Source organism: Hyperolius riggenbachi, chromosome 1 (genome assembly GCF_040937935.1).
Source record: "Hyperolius riggenbachi isolate aHypRig1 chromosome 1, aHypRig1.pri, whole genome shotgun sequence".
Lineage (NCBI taxonomy): Eukaryota > Metazoa > Chordata > Amphibia > Anura > Hyperoliidae > Hyperolius > Hyperolius riggenbachi.
The window spans coordinates 479679118-479700914 of record NC_090646.1 but is presented as its reverse complement, the minus strand read 5'-3'; the positions used below and the strand labels follow the sequence as shown (position 1 = coordinate 479700914).

Here is a 21797-nt window from a genome sequence, read left to right as displayed (position 1 = left end):
GCGAGAACATGCCGCTAGGCATATGCGGACCTTACATGTGCATGCCCAGTCCGGATGCACTGTCCATAGCTGGGAGCATGGCCAGAAGGTGGAGAGCCACCCTACATTGGAAAGGTGGGCTCTAATAGGATCTGGGAACATCTAAATATTTCAATGGCTTCCAATTGCTGAGGTATGTATCTAGCTTTTGCCACACTTTAGGTTTGCTTTAAAAGGAACCTAAACTGAGAATGATATGCATTTTTCCTTTTAAAATACCAGTTGCCTGACTCTCCTGCTGATCCTCAACAAGCATGCAGATCAGGTACTCTGACTGAAGTCAGACTGGATTAGCCGCTTGCTTGTTTCAGGTGTGCGATTCAGCCACCACTGCAGCCAGAGAGATCAGCAGCACTGACAATCAACTGGTATTGTTTAAAAGGAAACATCCATATTCCTCTCAGTTAAGGTTCCCTTTAAAACCGCATGCCTAATATTGTGTAGGTCTTAAATAGCAGGCAAAACAGCTCTGAGCCATCGAGGCATGGGTTAGCACAACCTCTGAAGGTGTCCTGTGCTATCTGGCACCAAGAAGTTGTGACGTTGGACCTTAATGGATCAAACTTGTGTTTCTAGTACTTTTTTTTTTTTTTTTATCGACGGTATACAGCTCCAACGTCTTCCGTAACACTGTACATGGTACAAGACAAATAGCGGGGAACATGGATACATTGAAAACACTGTACAATCGGAATATCCTGCAATTCAAATGCATACATACGGTAGTTGATGTGTGGTTTGACACATCACCATTACTGGTACATGATCATATGATAAATTACATCAGAATAAGATACACTAGGAGGTGGTCCCTGCCCTTGCAAGCTTACAATCTAGAGGGTAGTGAGTTGGAGACATTAGGGGAGGAAACACAAAGGTTAGCGAATGAGGCAGTGATCCTCTGATGCGATCTATAGCAAATTCCAGAGATGAATGACTGGATAGAGATCTGAGGAATTTTGAGGCCAACGCATATAATTAATCAGATTAGGTTACCTTCTGTGATTGCGCCGTGATCCACTTCTGATACTCACATATGCCCATTGTAGGTGCTTCTAGCAGTGGATAGGCGTTAACATAGGTACCGTGGTCTGTGGCTATGCATACCCATGTGCAGAAAGCTACAATGCACTGTGAATTCTCAAACCTTTATCTCATGGCCAGCATTATGTTTTTCAATACTTTGTGCTATAGAAGCGTTCCTGTTAGATCATACTAGACAGGCAAGTCTTTACTTCCCATATGCGTCAATGAACCTTAGGCACCTGGGACCTGTTGTTGGTTCATCAGCTGCCCTTCCTTGGACCACTTCTGGTAGGTGCTCTAACCCCTGCATGCTAGAAACACTCCACAAAATCTGACATTTTGGAGAAGATGATCTGTTTCAGCCTTAAAAAAATGTTTCCTGGTTAAATTCAGTTTACGGGTTACATAACTCACACTTGTAAAGGCACCATTGTAATGGTCTGATTAATATTATTTGCCTTATCTGTTAGTGTAATGATTTGGCCAAACTAAGTCAATCTGAAATGCTTTCATTGTTTTTTTTCTAAAGCACATTTTTTCTACTTGTCTTAACTACTCAAAATAAAAAAAGTCCTGCAGCTCCCAATGCACTATTTTTTACAAAGGCCTTTAGTTATGCAGTATTATATGTGCAGTAATATTTGATCAGTCCACACTACTCTTATTCGAAGCAGAGCACCAGCCGGACAACTAAATAATATATATACGTCAACTGTTTCATGTCACAAAGCATTGGCAGTGCTCTCAAGGGACCCTGGTTATTTATACTCCTGCATCCTATATAAGAAGACATTGAGAGTTCTGGAATTTCCTAGGTCACATCACCACCCATACTGCTTAGTGGACTGTTAACAAGTAACACCGCCAGAGATGAAGAAAATACACAAATTCTGTGAAATGGACACAGCAGTGTGGAATGTATATTTGTTGTTTGTTAAAGTGGCCCTGTATTGAGTCACTGAGTACTAAAGAGGAGTACCAATTCGGGTAATATAGTGGCATACATGAAATAAAGGCGGCTAGAAAAATGGGCGCAGGAGGTTGCCGCTAGAAGAATATCGCTAAAACTAGCAATGTTCCACTGCTGGACTACCCCCCTTGGTGGTGCCTAACCATAAGATCCCCCCTCTCCTTCCCCGAAGGCACCTAATCCTACACCCCTCTCCTAAACCTCAACCACCCTCTCCCACAAAGAAGGTACAGTACATTTCAGCTCTTGGAGGCACTCAATTAGCGGCAAGCAAGATAAATTTCAGCTCCCGGAGGCAACCAATAGAATCACGCCTGCTCTGCAATGCCTCAGTGTGCATTTCTGCAAGCCCCCGTCCCCTGCGATACTACTGGGTGCCTCTAGGTGCTGAAATTTACCTTCTCTGCAGCATTATTAAAGCTGTGATTTGTGGCAAAGAAGGTACATTTTGGAGCACAAAGGCGCCTGATAGCGGCCACCTCCGTGCGTCCAAATTTCCATTCTTATAATCGGCGCCAATGGCGAATGCCTTTTTTCCATAAGGGCTCCTGCACCCCTTTGCAGTTTACCTACCTACTTACTTACTGATTGGAATATAGTGTGTAGGTGCTGTCACAGCCAGGGAACCTATTGACGGGCTGGCAAAACCACCCCTGTATGTGAGAAAGCTGTGTTAGCAAGCCTCATCACCATAGATCATCTATATACACTCACCTAAAGGATTATTAGGAACACCATACTAATACAGTGTTTGACCCCCTTTTGCCTTCAGAACTGCCTTAATTCTACGTGGCATTGATTCAACAAGGTGCTGAAAGCATTCTTTAGAAATGTTGGCCCATATTGATAGGATAGCATCTTGCAGTTGATAGACATTTGTGGGATGCACATCCAGGGCACGAATCTCCCGTTCCATTACATCCCAAAGATGCTCTATTGGGTTGAGATCTGGTGACTGTGGGAGCTATTTTATTACAGTGAACTCATTGTCATGTTCAAGAAGCCAATTTGAAATGATTCGAGCTTTGTGGCATGGTGCATTATCCTGCTGGAAGTAGCCATCAGAGGATGGGTACATGGTGGTCATGAAGGGATGGACATGGTCAGAAACAATGCTCAGGTAGCCCATGGCATTTAAACGATGCCCAATTGGCACTAAGGGGCCTAAAAAGTGTGCCAAGAAAAAATCCCCCACACTATTACACCACCACAAACAACAAGGCATGATGATCCACGTTTTCATTCTGTTTACGCCAAATTTTGACTATTGAGACTCATCAGACCAGGCAACATTTTTCCAGTCTTCAACTGTCAAATTTTGGCGAGCTTGTGCAAATTGTAGCCTCTTTTTCCTATTTGTAGTGGAGATGAGTGCTACCAGGTGGGGTCTTCTGCTGTTTTAGCCCATCCACCTTAAGGTTGTGTGTGTTGTGGCTTCACAAATGCTTTGCTGCATACCTTGGTTGTAACGAGTGGTTATTTCAGTCAACGTTGCTCTTCTATCAGCTTGAATCAGTCGGCCCATTCTCCTCTGACCTCTAGCATCATCAAGGCATTTTTGCCCACAAGACTGTCGCATACTGGATGTTTTTCCCTTTTCACACCATTCTTTGTAAACCCTAGAAATGGTTGTGTGTAAAAATCCCAGTATCTGAGCAGATTCTGAAATACTCAGACCGGCCCGTCTGGCACCAACAACCATACCACGCTCAAAATTGCATGAAAGAAAAAAAAAATCACCTTTTTTTCCCATTCTGACATTCAGTTTGGAGTTCAGGAGATTGTCTTAATCAGTACCACACCCCTAAAAGCATTGAAGCAATGTGATTGGTTGATTAGATAACTGCATTAATGAGAAATTGAACAGGTGTTCCTAATAATCCTTTAGGTGAGTGTATTTCAGCTTTATAGGCAGAAAGGGATAGTTTTAATGTGAAACTCCCAGTGCACATATTTGAAATACACTGTAAAATACGAGGGTCATGCAGAAAGTAACAGCCGTTTGCTTTTATCTGCCACACAAGGTATTCATTTATGTGCAGTTGTCAGGTTAGCATCTTCTTTACCTGCATCGCTTGCCACATAACTGCAGATAGCCAGCAACGGTTCAGCAGCATTCACATGAATAATAATCAGCTCATACCCAACCCATAGGTGAGGAGTGTGACACTACTGCAACAAAGGGATTGGAAACTTTGTAAAAAAAAAAAAAAAAGATGCTGAAATAAAGGAGGTGATTATGCGGAAAAATAATCCGGAATACCGCTTGTCTAAAATAAAATGTTTACTTAATTGATTACTATAATTGAAAACGGCTGTTAGTTTCTGGACAACCCTCATATAATTAACCACTTGAGGACCCACCCTTTACCCCCCCTTAACGACCAGCGCTGTTGTAGCTGATCTGTGCTGGGTGGGCTCTGCAGCCCCCAGCACAGATCAGCGTGCAGGCAGAGCGACCAGATGGCCCCCCCTTTTTTCCCCCACTAGGGGGATGATGTGCTGGGGGGGTCTGATTGCTCCTGCCTGCGGGTGTTGCGGGGGGGGGGGGGGCACCTCAAAGCCCCCCTCCGCGGCGAAATCCTCCCCCTCCCTCTCCTACCTGCCCCCCCCCTGGAGATCCGGGCTGCACAGGACGCTATCCGTCCTGTGCAGCCAGTGACGGGACGTCCCCTGTCACATGGCGGCGATCCCCGGCCGCTGATTGGCCGGGGATCGCCGATCTGCCTTACGGCGCTGCTGCGCAGCAGCGCCGTACAAATGTAAACAAAGCGGATTATTTCCGCTTGTGTTTACATTTAGCCTGCGAGCCACCATCGGCGGCCCGCAGGCTATTCACGGAGCCCCCGCCATGAATTGACAGGAAGCAGCCGCTCGCACGAGCGGCTGCTTCCTGATTAATCAGCCTGCAGCTGGCGACGCAATACTGCGTCGCTGGTCCTGCAGCTGCCACTTTGCCGACGCGCGTTATGAGTGCGCGGTCGGCAAGTGGTTAAGTAACCGTCTTTTTTCAAAAAAAAAAAAAGAGTTCAGGCGGATGGCCGATGCCATCCATCCACGTCGTTTAGCACCAGGATCCACTGAGTCTAGCGCCGAGATAAATGGAAGCGTTCATCTAAATGTGTTTACAGTCAATTGCACCTGTGGCGTGGTTGTTATAGTTTACCGAGATGCTGTGTGTAGCATGTTGCGTGTTCTGTATCCCTGTAGGAGTTCAAAATGTGACAATGATGGAACGATGGGAACAAATGGCAATTGCTTTTCTGCTTGGAAGCAAAAACCTGTTTAGTATTTGCTAAACAAGAAACCAGCCTTCTGAACCGGCCCTTAATATGGCAAATGACAACATTTGTTTGCGCCACTGAGGTTTAAAATTATCTTAGTCCAGAGGGGTTAAAGCAAGTCCAGGTCTACTAGTGGAGGGCCCTCAAGCCTGATAGGAGGAGGCACGGCCAGAGCTGCTAAGGTATCAAGCTGTGCCCAGCAATCCGAGGCCAGGAGGAAGTGAGGAAGAATGGTCACCATTTTATTGTATATGTTACAGGCAAAGTACGAAATCAGGCATTCTAACTAGACATTCTATAGAATGCCTGAAGCGATTAGGCAAAGTACGAAATGTCTGTTTCGTTACATACTTTGCCAGGTATTCTATAGAATGCCTGAAGTCGTTCAGGCAAAGTGTAGAATACCAAGTTCTCTATAGAGTACCTTTTTTTTTTTTTTTTCACACTTTGTAACAGCTGCAATACCTATGCTGTCAGTGAGGCTAGTGATGATGGGTGCATGCATGTTGATATTTACTGTATGTGGAAAGCGCTGCTGTGAAGGAGCCTTCAGGTGCTGCCAGGGGGGAGCCCATGAGCAAGAAAAAGGAAAGAAAAGCTGGACATCATGTGCAGGGATGGGGGGGGGGGGGGGGGAGTGGCAGTTGGGTTTTGGCAGTTTAAAGTCATGATACAATGCTCTACTTGCAGCAAGAAATAAGCACATTTTTGGGGGGGGTGAGGAAATAGAGACAGAGATTAAAGAAAATACCAGCCATTGGTGTAACTGACAAAGCAAAGCAGAGGCACAGACAAGAGAGCGCTAATGAAAAAACGAAGTAAGGAACAGAAAGAGAGAGCTGCAGACATAACAGGAGAGGAGAGGGGAGAGACAAAGTACGTAACATTTCGCACTTTGCCGAACCTGTCTTAGGCTTTCTATAGAATGCCTAGGCAAAGTACCTAACAGAAAAAGAGATTTCGTACTTTGCCTAAAATGGTCAGGCATTCTATAGAATGCCTGAATTTCATACTTTGTAACATATATAGTGTTTCAATGTCTTGGTTTTGCAAGCGAGGGAGATTGTGTCCAGATGAAATGAGTGAGGTGGGGGCATACTGAAAATGTGACAGCCAGTTTCAGGTTATGGAAAGTGTTAAAGAGAACCCGAGGTGGGTTTGAAGAATATTATCTGCATACAGAGGCTGGATCTGCCTATACAGCCCAGCCTCTGTTGCTATCCCAAACCCCCCTAAGGTCCCCCTGCACTCTGCAATCCCTCATAAATCACAGCCACACTGCTGACAAACAGCTTGTCAGAGCTGGCTGTGTTTATCTCTAGAGTGTCAGTCTGCTGCTCTCCCCGCCTCCTGCAGAACTCCAGTCCCCGCCTGCATCCCTTCCCTCCCTGCTGATTGGAGGGAAGGGACAGGGGCAGAGACCGGAGCTATGCAGGAGGCGGGGGAGCAGCTGAGACTGACACTACAGATGTAAACACAGCCTCACAGCGTGGCTGTGATTTATGAGGGATTGCAGAGTGCAGGGGGACCTTAGTGGGGTTTGGGATAGTAACAGAGGCTGGGCTGTATAGGCAGATCCAGCCTCTGTATGCAGATAACATTCTTTAAACACACCTCGGGTTCTCTTTAAGTGAGACTACAGTATCCAAAAATACTGAATAATAATGAAATTCCTGCAACGTAAAATATACAGCACTGAAAGTAAATTTAAGGTGTGAATCATGCATGCACCCAAGTGAGAGTGAATATGGTAAAGACTACCAAGAGATGTGTAGTTAACACTTGGTTATCAATTTCTAGCTATTAAATGGGCAATGTGATTGGAAAAGATATAATGGACCAAGCTGAGAAACATCCATCTTAAGGCTCCCTGCACACTGCATGCGATTCTGATTTTTAATCTGTTTTTTACATCCGATTCCGATTTTTAATCGTTACTGCATGCTGGGTTTTTCCTCCGTTTTTCTGTTGAATGTATTCAGGGAAAATCGGCAGGGAGCCTTAAAGGGACTCCGAGCAGTGCAGAAACTATGGAAAGATGCATATCATTTTAAAGCTCTCTTTCTCCTCTTTCCAATGATATATAAACCAACACCCTACGCCTTTTAGTTTTCGCTATTTTCGCGATTGAAATTACCGCGGCCGCGATTTCGATCGCGAAAATAGAGAAAACTAAAAGGCATAGGGTGACAATTTAGGTGTCGTCAGAAAGAGGAGAAATAGAGCTTTAAAATGATATCTATCTTTCCATAGTTACTTGTATTACACAGGGCGACTTTTCTTCAAAGTCAGCAGCTCCATTGAGATCGAAATCGTGGCCGCGGCAATTTCAATCGTGAAAATAGCGAAAACTAAAAGGCGTAGGGCAGCAATTTATATATCATTGGAAAGAGGAGAAAGAGAGCTTTAAAATGGTATGCATCTTTCCATAGTTTCCGCACAGCTCGGAGTCCCTTTAAAGTGTTTTTCTGGTAAGTGAATAACTACATATAAAGGTGCGTACAAATGGACAGTTACCTTTCACCTGCATGGATCAGAACTTGATCAATTAGGCATCCGTTTTGTAAAGAGGCATTGCTAGCCTTACTTTCAAAAAAAAAAAAAAAAAAAAAAAAAAAAAAAAAGTGTGAGACTTCAGCCTGTCATGCTGATCGTTTGGCTTCAGTAGTTTGTGCCATATACTCAGAACGAGCACATACAGAGTGAGCCTCATGTGCACGATGCTCTTTTTTTTTTATACGCAGTGACTATGCGAACTATTGTTTTTACTATTTTGAAAACTTTGCTAAACATTTTGAAGCAGAACAAGCACACATGCAAGAGTTACAACAGCATACTTGGTTGGGTTCAGAAACGTTGTAAGCAATATAGCAGAAGGAACAGCATCAACAGTCAGACAAGTAGTAGTCTTTAAAGTGGGATTAAGGGCTCGTTTCCACTATCACGAATCCGCATGCGTCCAACACATGCGGATTCGCACATGTAATGCAAGTGGATGGGCCTGTTTCCACTGTAGCGTTGTTGAGGTGCGTTTTTTTCAGCGGTGAAAAAACGCACAAAAGAGCCGCAGAATTCGCCTGCGAGTGGAATGCATACGAATTGCATGCAATGTATTTAATAGGGAAATCGCATGCGGTTTCTTTTGCCGCGAATTCGCATAGGTACGAATGTAAATTCACAGAGGCAGTGACATGGTTAAAATTGCATATACCCTCACCTATGCGAATTCGCATGCGAATTCGTGGCAAAAAACGCATGGGGAATCGCATCCGCATGCGATTTCATCAGCAGTGGAATCCAGGCTATTCTGCACCGTGGAAACGAGCCCTAAACGCTGACATGATATTCAATAAAAATGTGTTTACCTACTTTTTATTCCCCATACAGTCATCATATTTTTTTGCGCACAAATATTGTCCATTTACAGATTACAAGTTCCCAAAAAAAAGTTTATCTGCTCTGAAAGCAGCCATTGCATTTTATTGCATCGCTGCTGTATTGTAATGTTTCTAGAGAGATTTTTCTGCTGTTTTAGGCTAATTTTACATGATAAGCGGAACGCAGCAGCCGCAGCAATGCTTTCCCTATGGGAAAGTTTACAATGCTACGTTCCGCTCCCTGCGTTCCGCTCATCGGAGCAGACGTTCCCGACATGTCGGGACCTTGCGTTCCCGCTCCGCTAACGTACGAAGCGTACGGGGCAGGCGTCCTAATGTGAACCCGGCCTTACCTTCTGCTATCCATACAAGCTCAAGCACTGCCAGGAACTTTTACTGATAGTGGCTGATAAGGACACAAACAAAATGTAATATCACTTGACTTCAGATGTAAGCTTTCAACTGAAGAAGACAGTGCTGTCTGTAACTGTTCAAATGCCGTACTAATCAGTCTAATCAATGTATGCTCAGATCCTGTCAAAAGTTTTTAAGGGAATTCACTGACAAATAAAGCAAGAATGTCAACAAAATGATACCTCTTGCTCTCTCTCCAGCTCTAGGCACCTCTTCATCTTTCTCGTAAGCTTTGGGTACATCTTTCTCTTTTTCCTCTGCCCTTTGTACATCTCTGTCTCTTTCTGCAGCTTTAGGTGGGCTCTGCTGCCTGATTCCACGGGACAAAAAAGTAATTGGCTTTTGGTGAGTTCTGTTTCTCTGAAAGGCCTCGTCTTGCTCCAAAGAAGGCTTGTCCTCGATTTTGCTCTGTTTCTGGACTGGATATTCTCCCCAATCTCGCTCTAGCTTGCTTCCTGGAACAAAAACCCCACAGTTCTCATGACACTGAAAGAACCGGTGTCCTCTAAATGAGCCATCTGTGAAGCCCTTTCCTTCTGCAGAGCCCTGCAAAGTGAAATAAGGGATCAGAAATTAGGTGTTGGAATTAACTATTATTATTTCTATTAATATTATTTAATGCCATCATATTCCAGAATTCAGATTATAGAACAGTAACAGAAATAATGGACCAAAAGATGTATGGATCCCCTAAAACAATAGCTTAACAGAGACTGTGCTTTCAAATTTCATAAACTATGGTCTGGCTTGCTTGGTAGAAAAGAGCTAGCAGGTGGTTGAAATGAAAATAATCAATGATGATCAATGGAAGTAGAGGCAGTGGTGTCCATTTCCTTTCCTTTCTTCTTCTCCTCCTTCCCTTCTCTCTCCTTTCCGCTCCTTACATATCTTCTTGGGAAAAATTGCTACTGTATTAAAAATACTGACTTACTAAACTCTAAGCTATGGAGTGAGATATTGTAAGCTGACACAAGGAGGGCACTGCAGGTTCTTAACTATCTGGGGCTAAATGGAGGAAAATATGCCATAGAGTGCAACGCTGTCTCTAGACCCAGCTATTTCTATTCCCCTTCCCTTTCTTTAGACATGGCTCTCTTAAACTCCAGCCATGTGGTGTCAGCAAACGGTTAACATACTGTTTATAAGAATCCATATCAGATATCAAGAACTAAGTTTATGTCTACGGATGTTTAATGACTGTATTGATGCATTAGACACAAATGTCTGTAGCCTCTGTATTGACCCCTCTTGTTCTTTTCTGTAATTTTCTTACCAATGAGCACAGTTGACTTTAGTGTTTCAACTAGTTGTTGTATTGTTAGCTTTATAATCAATTAAATGATTTGAGAAGAAAAAAACATTTCAAGGAGGAAATGCAAGTAATATGATTTATATTTCAGTGTTCAGGCAAAATGTGTAGGGTTTCAGCACATTTGTTTATTTATTGTGGTTAGTTTAAAAAGGACCTGTGCTTCTATTCCACACGATTGGTTACCTGTTGGATGCTGCCCGCCCATCTGGTCACAACACCATCCCCTAAGCACATTGTGTATTAATCCATATCTTGTAAGATTTAATTAGTAAAATCATTTTTCTTCACATATTATAGTGGGGATCTGTCATTTGCAATAATATGTTAACAGCGTCCTCCTGAAGTAGTGAATCCTGCGTCATAAAACACATCGAGGTTTATAATGCATTTCTAAATGTGTCAATTTGGACTACTGTAAGGAATTGTATAAGCCTATGTATTGTGCCTGATACGTGGCAGTTAATGTACTGTCTTCTCCTGGAATTAAAGAGAAACTCCAACCTAGAATTGAACTTTATCCCAATCAGTAGCTGATACCCCCTTTTACATGATAAATATAATGCTTTTCACAACCAGACCATCAGGGGGCGCTGTATGACTGATTTTGTGCTGAAACCCCTCCCACAAGAAGCTCTGAGTACCACGGTACTCTGGGCAAACTGCCACATTGTAACAATGTTCACAAACAGGAATTAGCTGTTTACAGCTGTCTATAACAGCCAAAACAGCTAGGAGCAGGTACATAACCTGCCCACAGTAAAAATGTCACCATGTAATAAATGTCAGAATGCAAATCGGGGAGAGGAAAGATTTTACAATGAGCAAACACTGACTAAATCATTTATACATAATTATGGTAAAAAATGAAGCACTCTTTTTACTACATTATTTTCACTGGAGTTCCTCTTTAGGTGGTGTTCATCCATGTATAACATGCTGATGTTATTTTTGCATTATATTTGCACAAAAAACTAGTCTTGGTTTCATGTGTGAACAGACAGTGTGCTAAACGGTTTCTTCACCATTCTCTTTTCCTGTATGTTGTTGGTTTTAATAAAGTTTGAATTTAGCAATGTTTTTGAGCAGAAGAGACCGTCACTTTATTGTTGCAATATACAAGTCACTCATGAGCAAAGTCCCCAGACTTGGTAAGTCATCTATGGAGCAAAGATACCTTTACCAACAGCAAAACAAGGCCTATCTTATACCTACAAAACTTGCCGGTGAAACCAGCAGGATGAACGCAACACATAGAAGAGTCTTGGTAATTTTAAATACTGTATATTCTGTTTCACAGTGGTTACTAGTTGCAACATTAGTGCATACATTTAAAAGGTGTCACTGTGCATTTCTACAATGATTGGACTATCAATCAATAAGCAACCAAAGGTTGTCAATATTTCCGAGGAATGATGTTGCTGGCATTTGTCACTTCCAATATAAGCCTATTGTTAGCTACCTGTCACTCTCAATTAGCAAACTCTAGCTCTGAATTCAGCAGCTGCCAAATATTACTTCCTCCCTAGCGATTCATTAGCACTGTGTCGCAAGCTCTAGAGACATGTCACAGCAGCAGAGATACCATGCCACATGGCTCTAACAGCACACACCACAATACTGGATGTTCTCCATTACCTCTAGGGCCTGTTAGCAAAAAAACATCCATATTGCTGTATGTGAATGGATTTTGATGGAGCAAAACAGACAAATAATAGCTATTTGTCAACATGAAAACCTTTACTATACTGCACTCTGTTACTGACCTCAGGCCTATCCCGTTATCTCAGTAACACATGAAGCCAGGTCAGTGGTAATGTCTTCTACAGATTGAGCCATAATGAGGCCTTTGTAAAACTGTAATCTGCACTTTCAGGTGCAGCATTAGTGAGGGCCTTGTAATAGTGCCTTCTGCAAATACAGCATTAACTAGAGTTTTCTATTTATGTTTTATGCAGCTGCAGCACTAGTGCAGGGTTAGTGAGGCCCTCGTGATAGTGTCTTTGCAGATACTGTATTAGTGAGGCCCTTGTGATGATATATTCTGTAAATGCAACATTAAAGAAGGCCTTGTGTTGTCTTCTGAAGGTGCAGAATTAGTAAGGGTCTCCTAAATGAAGACTACAAGGACAATTTTATAGTTGAACTCCAGGAAGAAAAATATCTGTGCACAAACTCAAGAAAAGTTTAAAAAAAAAAGGGCACCAACCTGAAAAACCTAGGATTCTTCATTGGAGCGAGAGTAGTCTAGTCACCAACAAATACAGAGCTGTAGGATGCCATGGTGGATGGTGTGGTGGGGAAGATACAGATAATTGCTTGCAGCGTGCTTATAAATGGCAGATATGCCATGTGCCCATAATACACTGTGAATGCTGTGACCAACCATTAGCTTTACAAACAAAACAGCTGTAAGCTGTTTGGTGGGACTTCCCTGCCTCAATACATAATTTACAAACACATCAGCAATTGAATTTGCAAAAACTTAGTACATTGTCTCAGAAGACAGAAAACAAAAATTAAAGCTGATCAATACAGGTATCGCAGAGTATGGCTGGGACAGACATATAAACACAGCTGGCACCGTTGAAACTGAACACAAGAGATAGCAGCACAAAGAGCTACTCCCTACCTCAAAAACATGTTGTTGGGTAATTGTGGCTTACCTTTGTTCCTCCTGATTGATGGGACTTTTATTTTAAGGTGTGTACACACCTCTTGACTTGTGCCACCTGTCGGGTATTGGAACCCAATCCCCTTGAGCGACATCGCTGGCCAGCCTGTACAGACTTATGTCAGCTATGAAGCTGATGATGCGTTCTGTTGCTATGCGAGGGGCTGAGCGGTGCGTGGTTGACCTCACACAGCAGGCAGGGGAACGGCGCAGACAACGCAATCGGCCATCATGGGGTTGAGTTGATCCATCGGGCAGATCACTCGCGGGTTGGGGGCTGCTGTACACATGCCTATCGGCTTAGGTGGTTATTATTGGCCGCCTAAATCAGGCTTGTATACGTGACTTTATACTCCATCAGCCATTCTGGCTTGTTTTCTGAGAGAATATACTACATTTACAAATTCAATTGCTGATATGCGTATACATTATTTATTGGTATTGGTATTTTGTTCTCTACACTACACCCGGCTACAAAGCTTATATTGCTGCTGTTTGATAGACTATAGGTGTGTAGACCTTAATGTATTTCACCTTCCCTGCCTCACTCACATACCTAGGCATCCTGCAGCTGATTGTGTATCAGTTGGTGACTGGATACCGGCATTACAATAAAGAAGCCTAGATATTTTGATTGGTACTCCTTTTTCCTTTTTTGCACCGTCAGTGCTACCAGTGCTTCCTTTTTTGCACAATAAGTGCTACCAAATGAGCACGTCCTGATGAATGCCATGAGAAGAATACGGCCGCACAGGTGCAGTGGTTATCCGACTTTAAAGTCGGAAATTCCAGAAGTGAACCGGAGGCGGGGCCGGAGCATCGGTGAGTTGCTGCGCGGGTACAAGACGTCTGCGGGGGACTATTAGAGGCCTCGGGTAAGTTCAATTCTTTTTTTTTTTTCCCAACCCACTACAGTAGTCCTTTAAGTACAGTAGAGCCTACAAACAGCTAAGAAGTTGGCCTTCACCACTGTAGGTACTGCTGGCAATTTGTGCTGGTTGGTTGGTCGAGACTGCTGGTTAATTGAGACTCCACTGTATTTTCTTTTATTATGTCTTTGGCAATGGAGAAACTATGACTACTTGGGGCAGAATAAATAACCCCCCCACAATCTCCCTATAATCATAGGAGTTATGGGAATACTTTTAATACAAGGAGTATGGAAATGTTACTCAAGAAAACAAATTTTACAGTTACGTTCTTAAAGGGACACTTAAGTCAAAAAAAAAAAAAAAATAGTTTTACTCACCTGGGGCTTCCAATAGCCCCCATGCAGCTGTCCGGTGCCCTCGCCGTCTCCCTCCGATCCTCCTGGCCCCGCCGGCAGCCACCTCCTGTTTTGGTGACAGGAGCTGACAGGCTGGAGACGCGAGTGATTCTTCGCGTTCCTGGCCACAATAGCGTAATCTATGCTGCTATAGCATATATCATATACCATACAGCAGCATAGAGGGTGCTAATGTGTCTGGGAACGCGAAGAATCACTCGCGTCCCCAGCCTGTCAGCTCCTGTCACCGAAACAGGAAGTGGCTGCCGGCGGGGCCAGGAGGATCGGAGGGAAACAGCGAGGGCACCGGACAGCTGCATGGGGGCTATTGGAAGCCCTAGGTGAGTAAATCTCATTTTTTTTGTTTGACTTAAGTGTCCCTTTAACCAACTGAGTTAGACTGCCTTTGGGTATAAGGGCATACATGAACGCTCCTGTACAACATGGACTGTGTAAAATCAGTAAGTTAGCACTACATAAGTATAGGAAATAAATGATAAATTAAGCTAATGATGTAATGAGCAGAAAAAAACTTACTACAGAAATAAAATGGGGTTAATGGGAGAAAATTAACAGATGGATTAGCATTTGAGTAGTTTTTATTAATAAAATATGCGCAGATGCAGGAGAAACGCAGAATATAGAAGATATCTGTACGGAGATGGACTCGCTCTGCAGGTCTATCTACAGAGATGAGAACTGGCACCAATCTGATGGGGAGCTCTCAAGAGACTCTTCAATACTATTTTACAAATTTACCATTTAACTACAGTTTATACCTTCCGCTGTTTAACCCAAACAATTACCATCTGCATAATGCATGTTATGGAACTATGACGTGGACAATATGGTTATTCAGCATGAAGAAGACAACAACCCACACCTCCATGTATGTATATGGACGGCCTCTATTCAGGCTAGGCGTTTTGTTGCCTGAAGTAAGATTAAATTATTCATTGTTCACCTCCATCAGAACGAAGAAAGTCAATGGATTAATACTGAGCTACGTCCTATAATACAAAAAGTTCAGTTGAAACTTTATTTTTGTATCTTGGGATATGTAGACAGAACTTACCAATAGTTGCACTCCAAAGAGGACTTCTTGCTTGTGATTGACGGACCCTTTGTAGCGTAACACACCTCTCTCCTTGCGCCCGCTGGATGACAGCACTTGGACACGAACATAATCGCCTGGGTTCAGATTTGCCACTTCTTTAAACCGTTTGCCATCCTGGTAAAATGCCAGTCGTTCTTCTGTGTCAGTCACTGCTAGCAATATGCTAAAGACTAGAGATCCGATTTTACGCACCGACTCTGAATCTGCAGAGACCACTTTCTGGGATTCATGTACTCTAAGCCAGATTTCCTGGGAAGAGTAGAAATCACTGTCCTTCCCAGCAGCATTGGATGGTGGAGATCCGGTTAGAGTCAGCAGGCTCCCTCTCTCCACTCTCTCACATGTGCCGTCAGAAGACTGGTAAGATGATAAGAAGTCTCTAATTGCTATAAAACTTGGGGAGGACATTCTGGTCTCCTTTATTCGCAAGATCCAATATGGAGATTGACAGCAAACCTAATGAGAGAATCAGAGTGGAAAAAAGCCATCAGTTACATTACACGACACAAATACAGGAGTATAGGGAAAACAATTTTATAGAAAACATACAGTGATGTGAAAAACGATTTGCCCCCTTCCTGATTTCTTATTCTTTTGCATGTATGTCACACTTAAATGTTTCTGCTCATCAAAAACCGTTAACTATTAGTCAAAGATAACATAATTGAACACAAAATGCAGTTTTAAATGATGGTTTTTATTATTTAGTGAGAAAAAAAAAAACTCAAAACCTACATGGCCCTGTGTGAAAAAGAAGTTGCCCCCTGAACCTAATAACTGGCTGGGCCACCCTTAGCAGCAATAACTGCAATCAAGCGTTTGCGATAACTTGCAACGAGTCTTTTACAGCGCTCTAGAGGAATTTTGGCCCACTCATCTTTGCAGAATTGTTGTAATTCAGCTTTATTTGAGGGTTTTCTAGCATGAACCGCCTTTTTAAGGTCATGCCACAACATCTCAATAGGATTCAGGTCAGGCCTTTGACTAGGCCACTTCAAAGTCTTCATTTTGTTTTTCTTCAGCCATTCAGAGGTGGATTTGCTGGTGTGTTTTGGGTCATTGTCCTGCTGCAGCACCCAAGATCGCTTCAGCTTGAGTTGACGAACAGATGGCCGGACATTCTCCTTCAGGATTTTTTGGTAGACAGTAGAATTCATGGTTCCATCTATCAGAGCAAGCCTTCCAGGTCCTGAAGCAGCAAAGCAACCCCAGACCATCACACTACCACCACCATATTTTACTGTTGGTATGATGTTCTTTTGCTGAAATGCTGTGTTACTTCTACGCCAGATGTAACGGGACACGCACCTTCCAAAAAGTTCAACTTTTGTCTCGTCGGTCCACAAGGTATTTTCCCAAAAGTCTTGGCAATCATTGAGATGCTTTTAGCAAAATTGAGACGAGCCTTAATGTTCTTTTTGCTTAAAAGTGGTTTGCGCCTTGGATATCTGCCATGCAGGCCGTTTTTGCCCAGTCTCTTTCTTATGGTGGAGTCGTGAACACTGACCTTAATTGAGGCAAGTTAGGCCTGCAGTTCTTTAGATGTTGTCCTGGGGTCTTTTGTGGCCTCTCGGATGAGTTTTCTCTGTGCTCTTGGGGTAATTTTGGTCGGCCGGCCACTCCTGGGAAGGTTCATCACTGTTCCATGTTTTTGCCATTTGTGGATAATGGCTCTCACTGTGGTTCGCTGGAGTGCCAAAGCTTTAGAAATGGCTTTATAACCTTTACCAGACTGATAGATCTCAATTACTTTTGTTCTCATTTGTTCCTGAATTTATTTGGATCTTGGCATGATGTCTAGCTTTAGAGGTGCTTTTGGTCTACTTCTCTGTGTCAGAAAGCTCCTATTTAAAGAGACTCCGTAACAAAATTTTCATCCCTTTTTCTTCTATCCTACAAGTTCCTATACCTATTCTAATGTGATCTGGCTTACTGGAACATTTTTTAAATGCCCCCTCTGTGAAACAACTCAATGTTTCTTCATTCTGTCTGATTTGTCGCCTTCTATCTGGAAGGGGCTGTCTCCTCAGTAATGAGGACATGTTATGCACGCCCCTTCCATGCCCTCCTGTGTGGTGTATTTACATTGCACCTCCTGATGAGTGAGGGAGCTGCGGAGACAGAGAGTGTGACAGGCAGAGGCTGAAAGAGCCTGTGTAACGAGCTGAAGGCTCCGATAAACAAGCCTGTCACGCTTCATTGGATCACAGCGGCAGGGGGAACAGAAGGTAAATACTGACTTCACACGTCCGGCTGCAATACTTGTGAGTTTACAATGAATAATCTTTGTATCTGTCCCCCTGCGGCTGTGATCCAATGAAGCGTAACAGGCTAGTTCATCGGAGCCTGCAGATCTTTACACAGGCTCTCCCAGCCTGTCACACTGTCTCCGCAGCAACCCTCCCTTCTCCACCTCACAGAAGGATAAGAGAACGTAATGTGTAATGTAAACAGAGAGGGCAGCTGATTAGGATCCAGCAGCACGAGAGGGCATAATGCACATGCAGTAACCTACGCTCCTCTCGTGCTGAGATGTCCAGTGGACTGACCTACTTCCGGTTTTGGCGGCCATTTTTTTTGTTTATAAACAAACTATATAAAACAGTTTTTTATTATGTTTAATGCGGCGGGGAGGGGCGAAATTATGACAGAGGGGAATAGGAGAGTTCCCTGAACACATAGGTATGTTTTTTTATGCTGCATTTTTTTAATACAGATTCACTTTAAAGGAATACTATCTATAGAAACGACTTTTTTTTTTTTAATACTCTATATTAGTGTACACATTACCACTAGTGCTAGGGGAACTTTATTTATTCACCCAGATCTCTCTCTTGCTATCCCTGCTTAAAAATTCATTTCTCACACAGCTCATAGTAGTTTGGGTCACCCTGAGCTGCTTGGTTACTCTGTCACACAGCTCACAAATATATTTCACTGTGTCACTCACAGCATGCAGCAGACATGAGGAGAAATAGGCTGATCTGAGGTGGTAACAGGTAACTAAATGAGCTGTAATATTTCTGGAATATATCTAGCTATTGTGTTTACACTCAGACTGGCTGCCTGCTTGTGGTGATTCACTCCAGGCTGCATCCACTTTACAAGGTGCTGAGAGGGGCAGACCACTGTCTACAATTAGCATTATTAGTATCTTTATCAGTCAAGAGAAGCAAAGATAATAAACACACATTGCTAGAATCTTTAACCTCTTACCACCATATAAATAAGAGTCTTTCAGCAAGGTGATAATTAAACTATAAACTGAGGAGTTGATAGCAACTCCCCTGTGCAGAGACATGGTCTAGCCCTCTGGGAGCAGTATTTAGATAACTTTTGTATCCAACACTGTTGCCAAAACTGACGGAGGATTTTACAGCTGAGAGGAACAGCTGTGTGAGGAAACAAATTGCTCCTAGTACTTGTCCTAATGTGTGCTACAACATACAGCATTTAAAAATAAATGCATACATCGATAGTATTCCTTTAAGTGATTTCTTGATTGAAACAGGTGTGGCAGTAATCAGGCCTGGGGGTGACTACAGAAATTGAACTCAGCTGTGATAAACCACAGTTAAGTTATTTTTTAACAAGGGGGCAATCACTTTTTCACACAGGGCCATGTAGATTTGGAGTTTTTTTTCCTCACTAAATAATAAAAACCATCATTTAAAACTGCATTTTGTGTTCAATTATGTTATCTTTGACTAATAGTTAACGGTTTTTGATGAGCAGAAACATTTAAGTGTGACAAACATGCAAAAGAATAAGAAATCAGGAAGGGGGCAAATAGTTTTCACATCACTGTATGTATTGTATAATGGGCTAAAGAATACAACAGAAATGACTGGGGGGACAGATCAGGGCTGATTGCTGTACAGACAGCATGGCCACAGTCTCACCATGTTTTCTGTTGATCTGATGGAGGCAGGAGGGAAAACAGTGCATTGCACAACTAAGCAGTTTTGAATAGAGTGGTAAGGAGGAGAAATATGCGCTCAGCCAAGATGATCTGACACTCTACATCTTTTGGCAACACATCAATGTTGCTGTACACATGCTAGATTCCTGCCTCTGCCTAGTTTAGTCTAGCGATTCATTATTCCATACTTTTATCAAATGTAATACCTAATCTAATTAAAACATCTACTAGTGTTTTGCTACTTTTTGAATTATCTATAAGTTTATAATTGATGCGCTACATTTCCTATCTCAGGAATACCACAAACAATTCTGAAGAGCCGTTACAGGGAAATGTAATATGCAGCACATTTTCCACAAGGGGGAAGAACCCTACAGTACCTTTAAAACTGATCTTCATTGGGTATGCATTAAAACCAATATGTATAGAGAAATACTCATATAGGAGGTATCCAACCTATAACTATTTGGACCAGACACTAGATGCACGTGAGAAACACAATGCACCTCCTATGCATCTACACAAAATTCCAAGCACCAATGTGTATGATATAACTAGTTCAGTAGATGATGTCTTGCGGAATCCTCCTATCCCATAACAGGGGTCTAGTGCTGCACATCAACTCAAGAGATTAATTTAGATGCTAATGAATCCCAGACCGACCACCTGGTCTGCTGGGTTGCAGTCCAATAGGGAAAGTGTGGTCCACGGGCAAAGAGACAAGGTGCTATACAGATATTCTGAAGATTGATGTTGTCAAGACTTGTGTCAAGCAATTTCTACGGATTTTTCAGAAGCATATTTATGCTACAAATCTCTCATTTTACCACCAACCTAGACGTTTCCACAAGGTAGGTTGGGTCCCTGGATTTATGCTGTTGGCAACTATAACTCAGCTACATTAACAGAAATCAACATTTATAACACCAAACTACCTTTCCCCATCTTTGCTTGTGCCGGTTTGTTAAATCTGTGTCCACCATAGATAGGCTAAGACAGGCAGAAACACAACATGATCTGCTACATGTAGAGCAGGTATGTCAAACTGGTCCTACGAGGGCCGAGATCCTCACATTTTTGATACAGCTCAAATGAATTGATGGGTTTGAATCAGGAAAGGTGTGGTCAGATCACATTCCTTTCTTTCTCAGTCCATCCTAAACACTGGCATGGATCAGGCCTCCAGGCCTGGAGTTCGACACGTGTTGTAGAGGGTTATCTTTCTGCTCACCACACTATGATTTTCAGAGTTACTGTGGCCAATTTGTCAGATCAAACCAATCTGGTCCCTCTAGCCCAGGGATGTCAAACCAGTCCTTTGAGGGCCGAGATCCTCACACATTTTTGACACAGCTCAAATGAATTGATGGATATGAATCAGGAAAGGTGTGGTCCATCAGGTAGAACACATTCCTCTCTTCCTCAGTCCATCCAAAACAGTGGCATGGATCTGGCCCTCCAGGCCTGGAGTTCGACACCTGTGCTCTAGCCACTTTAACCAGCCCAGCAAAATACTGCCACTAGCTGGAAGTTTTTGGACTATTTTAGTATGAGAGAATCCCAATAGATCAGCAGTCACATCTATACTCAAACCAGCTCTTCTAGCACCACCAATCTTTTCACAGTCAAAATACACAGATCACATATTCAGTAGGATGAGTGTTACCAGTAGGATAATATATGCCAAGACCTACAGACATACCTATTTAACAATGAAACCAAGCTTCCATGGAACGACTTACACTCCTTACACTCTGTACCTCAAACTACACTCACTACTAGTGGCACTTAAAGTCCACACTAATCCAAGAGAATTGTCCAACAGACACTAGACTAAACTGTAAGCCAGAATGAACTTGGATGAGATCAGCAAGTAGGTTGTATCCCCTGGGTCCCTCTAAAGACAAACTTTTATATCTGCCTGTAGTGTATCTTTATTTAATGACAAGAAGGTGGTTTCATAAATAGAGAAGTGCAGCCTGGGCTATTTTGGTGAATTAGACATACATAGTGTGCTTGTATTAATAATAAAACACATGCATTAATCATGATGTTAAGTTTTCTGTTTCAATGAACATTCCATTAAAAAAAAAAAAAAAAAAAAAAAAAAAAAAAAACGTGCATAGTGAATTCATTCTAGCTATATAATGCTTTGAAATGAGCTTTTCCTACAATTCCCCCATTATTATATTAGAAACTGAGGAGTAAAAAAAGGTTTGTTCTTCTGCAGCAGGAAAGGGAAATGAAGTAGCATTTTTGCTTCTGGCTCTCCTGCACCCACACAAGGGCAATATAGGGAAATAATGAAATCCCTAACATGCAAATTTCCATTGTTGATCATTCCTATTCAGTTCCAGTGAGGCTAAATACTCACGGCATACAAATGTCTTTAGCTGCG

The 21797-nt window shown here is 42.6% G+C and overlaps 1 protein-coding gene across 3 annotated transcripts in view; it reads right to left on the bottom strand.

Annotated features, from left to right (window-relative positions):
* LOC137521835 (ubiquitin carboxyl-terminal hydrolase CYLD-like) overlaps positions 1 to 21797 on the bottom strand; it is an 83604-nt gene that overhangs the window by 54698 nt on the left and 7109 nt on the right. For all 3 annotated transcript variants that reach the window (XM_068241623.1, XM_068241633.1, XM_068241643.1), the window contains exons 2-3: positions 15436 to 15933; positions 9293 to 9656 (exon numbers count right to left, since the gene is read on the bottom strand). In XM_068241623.1, the coding sequence (XP_068097724.1) occupies positions 9293 to 9656; positions 15436 to 15885 (814 nt within the window). In that variant the 5' untranslated portion in view covers positions 15886 to 15933. The remainder of the gene's footprint in view (positions 1 to 9292; positions 9657 to 15435; positions 15934 to 21797) is intronic.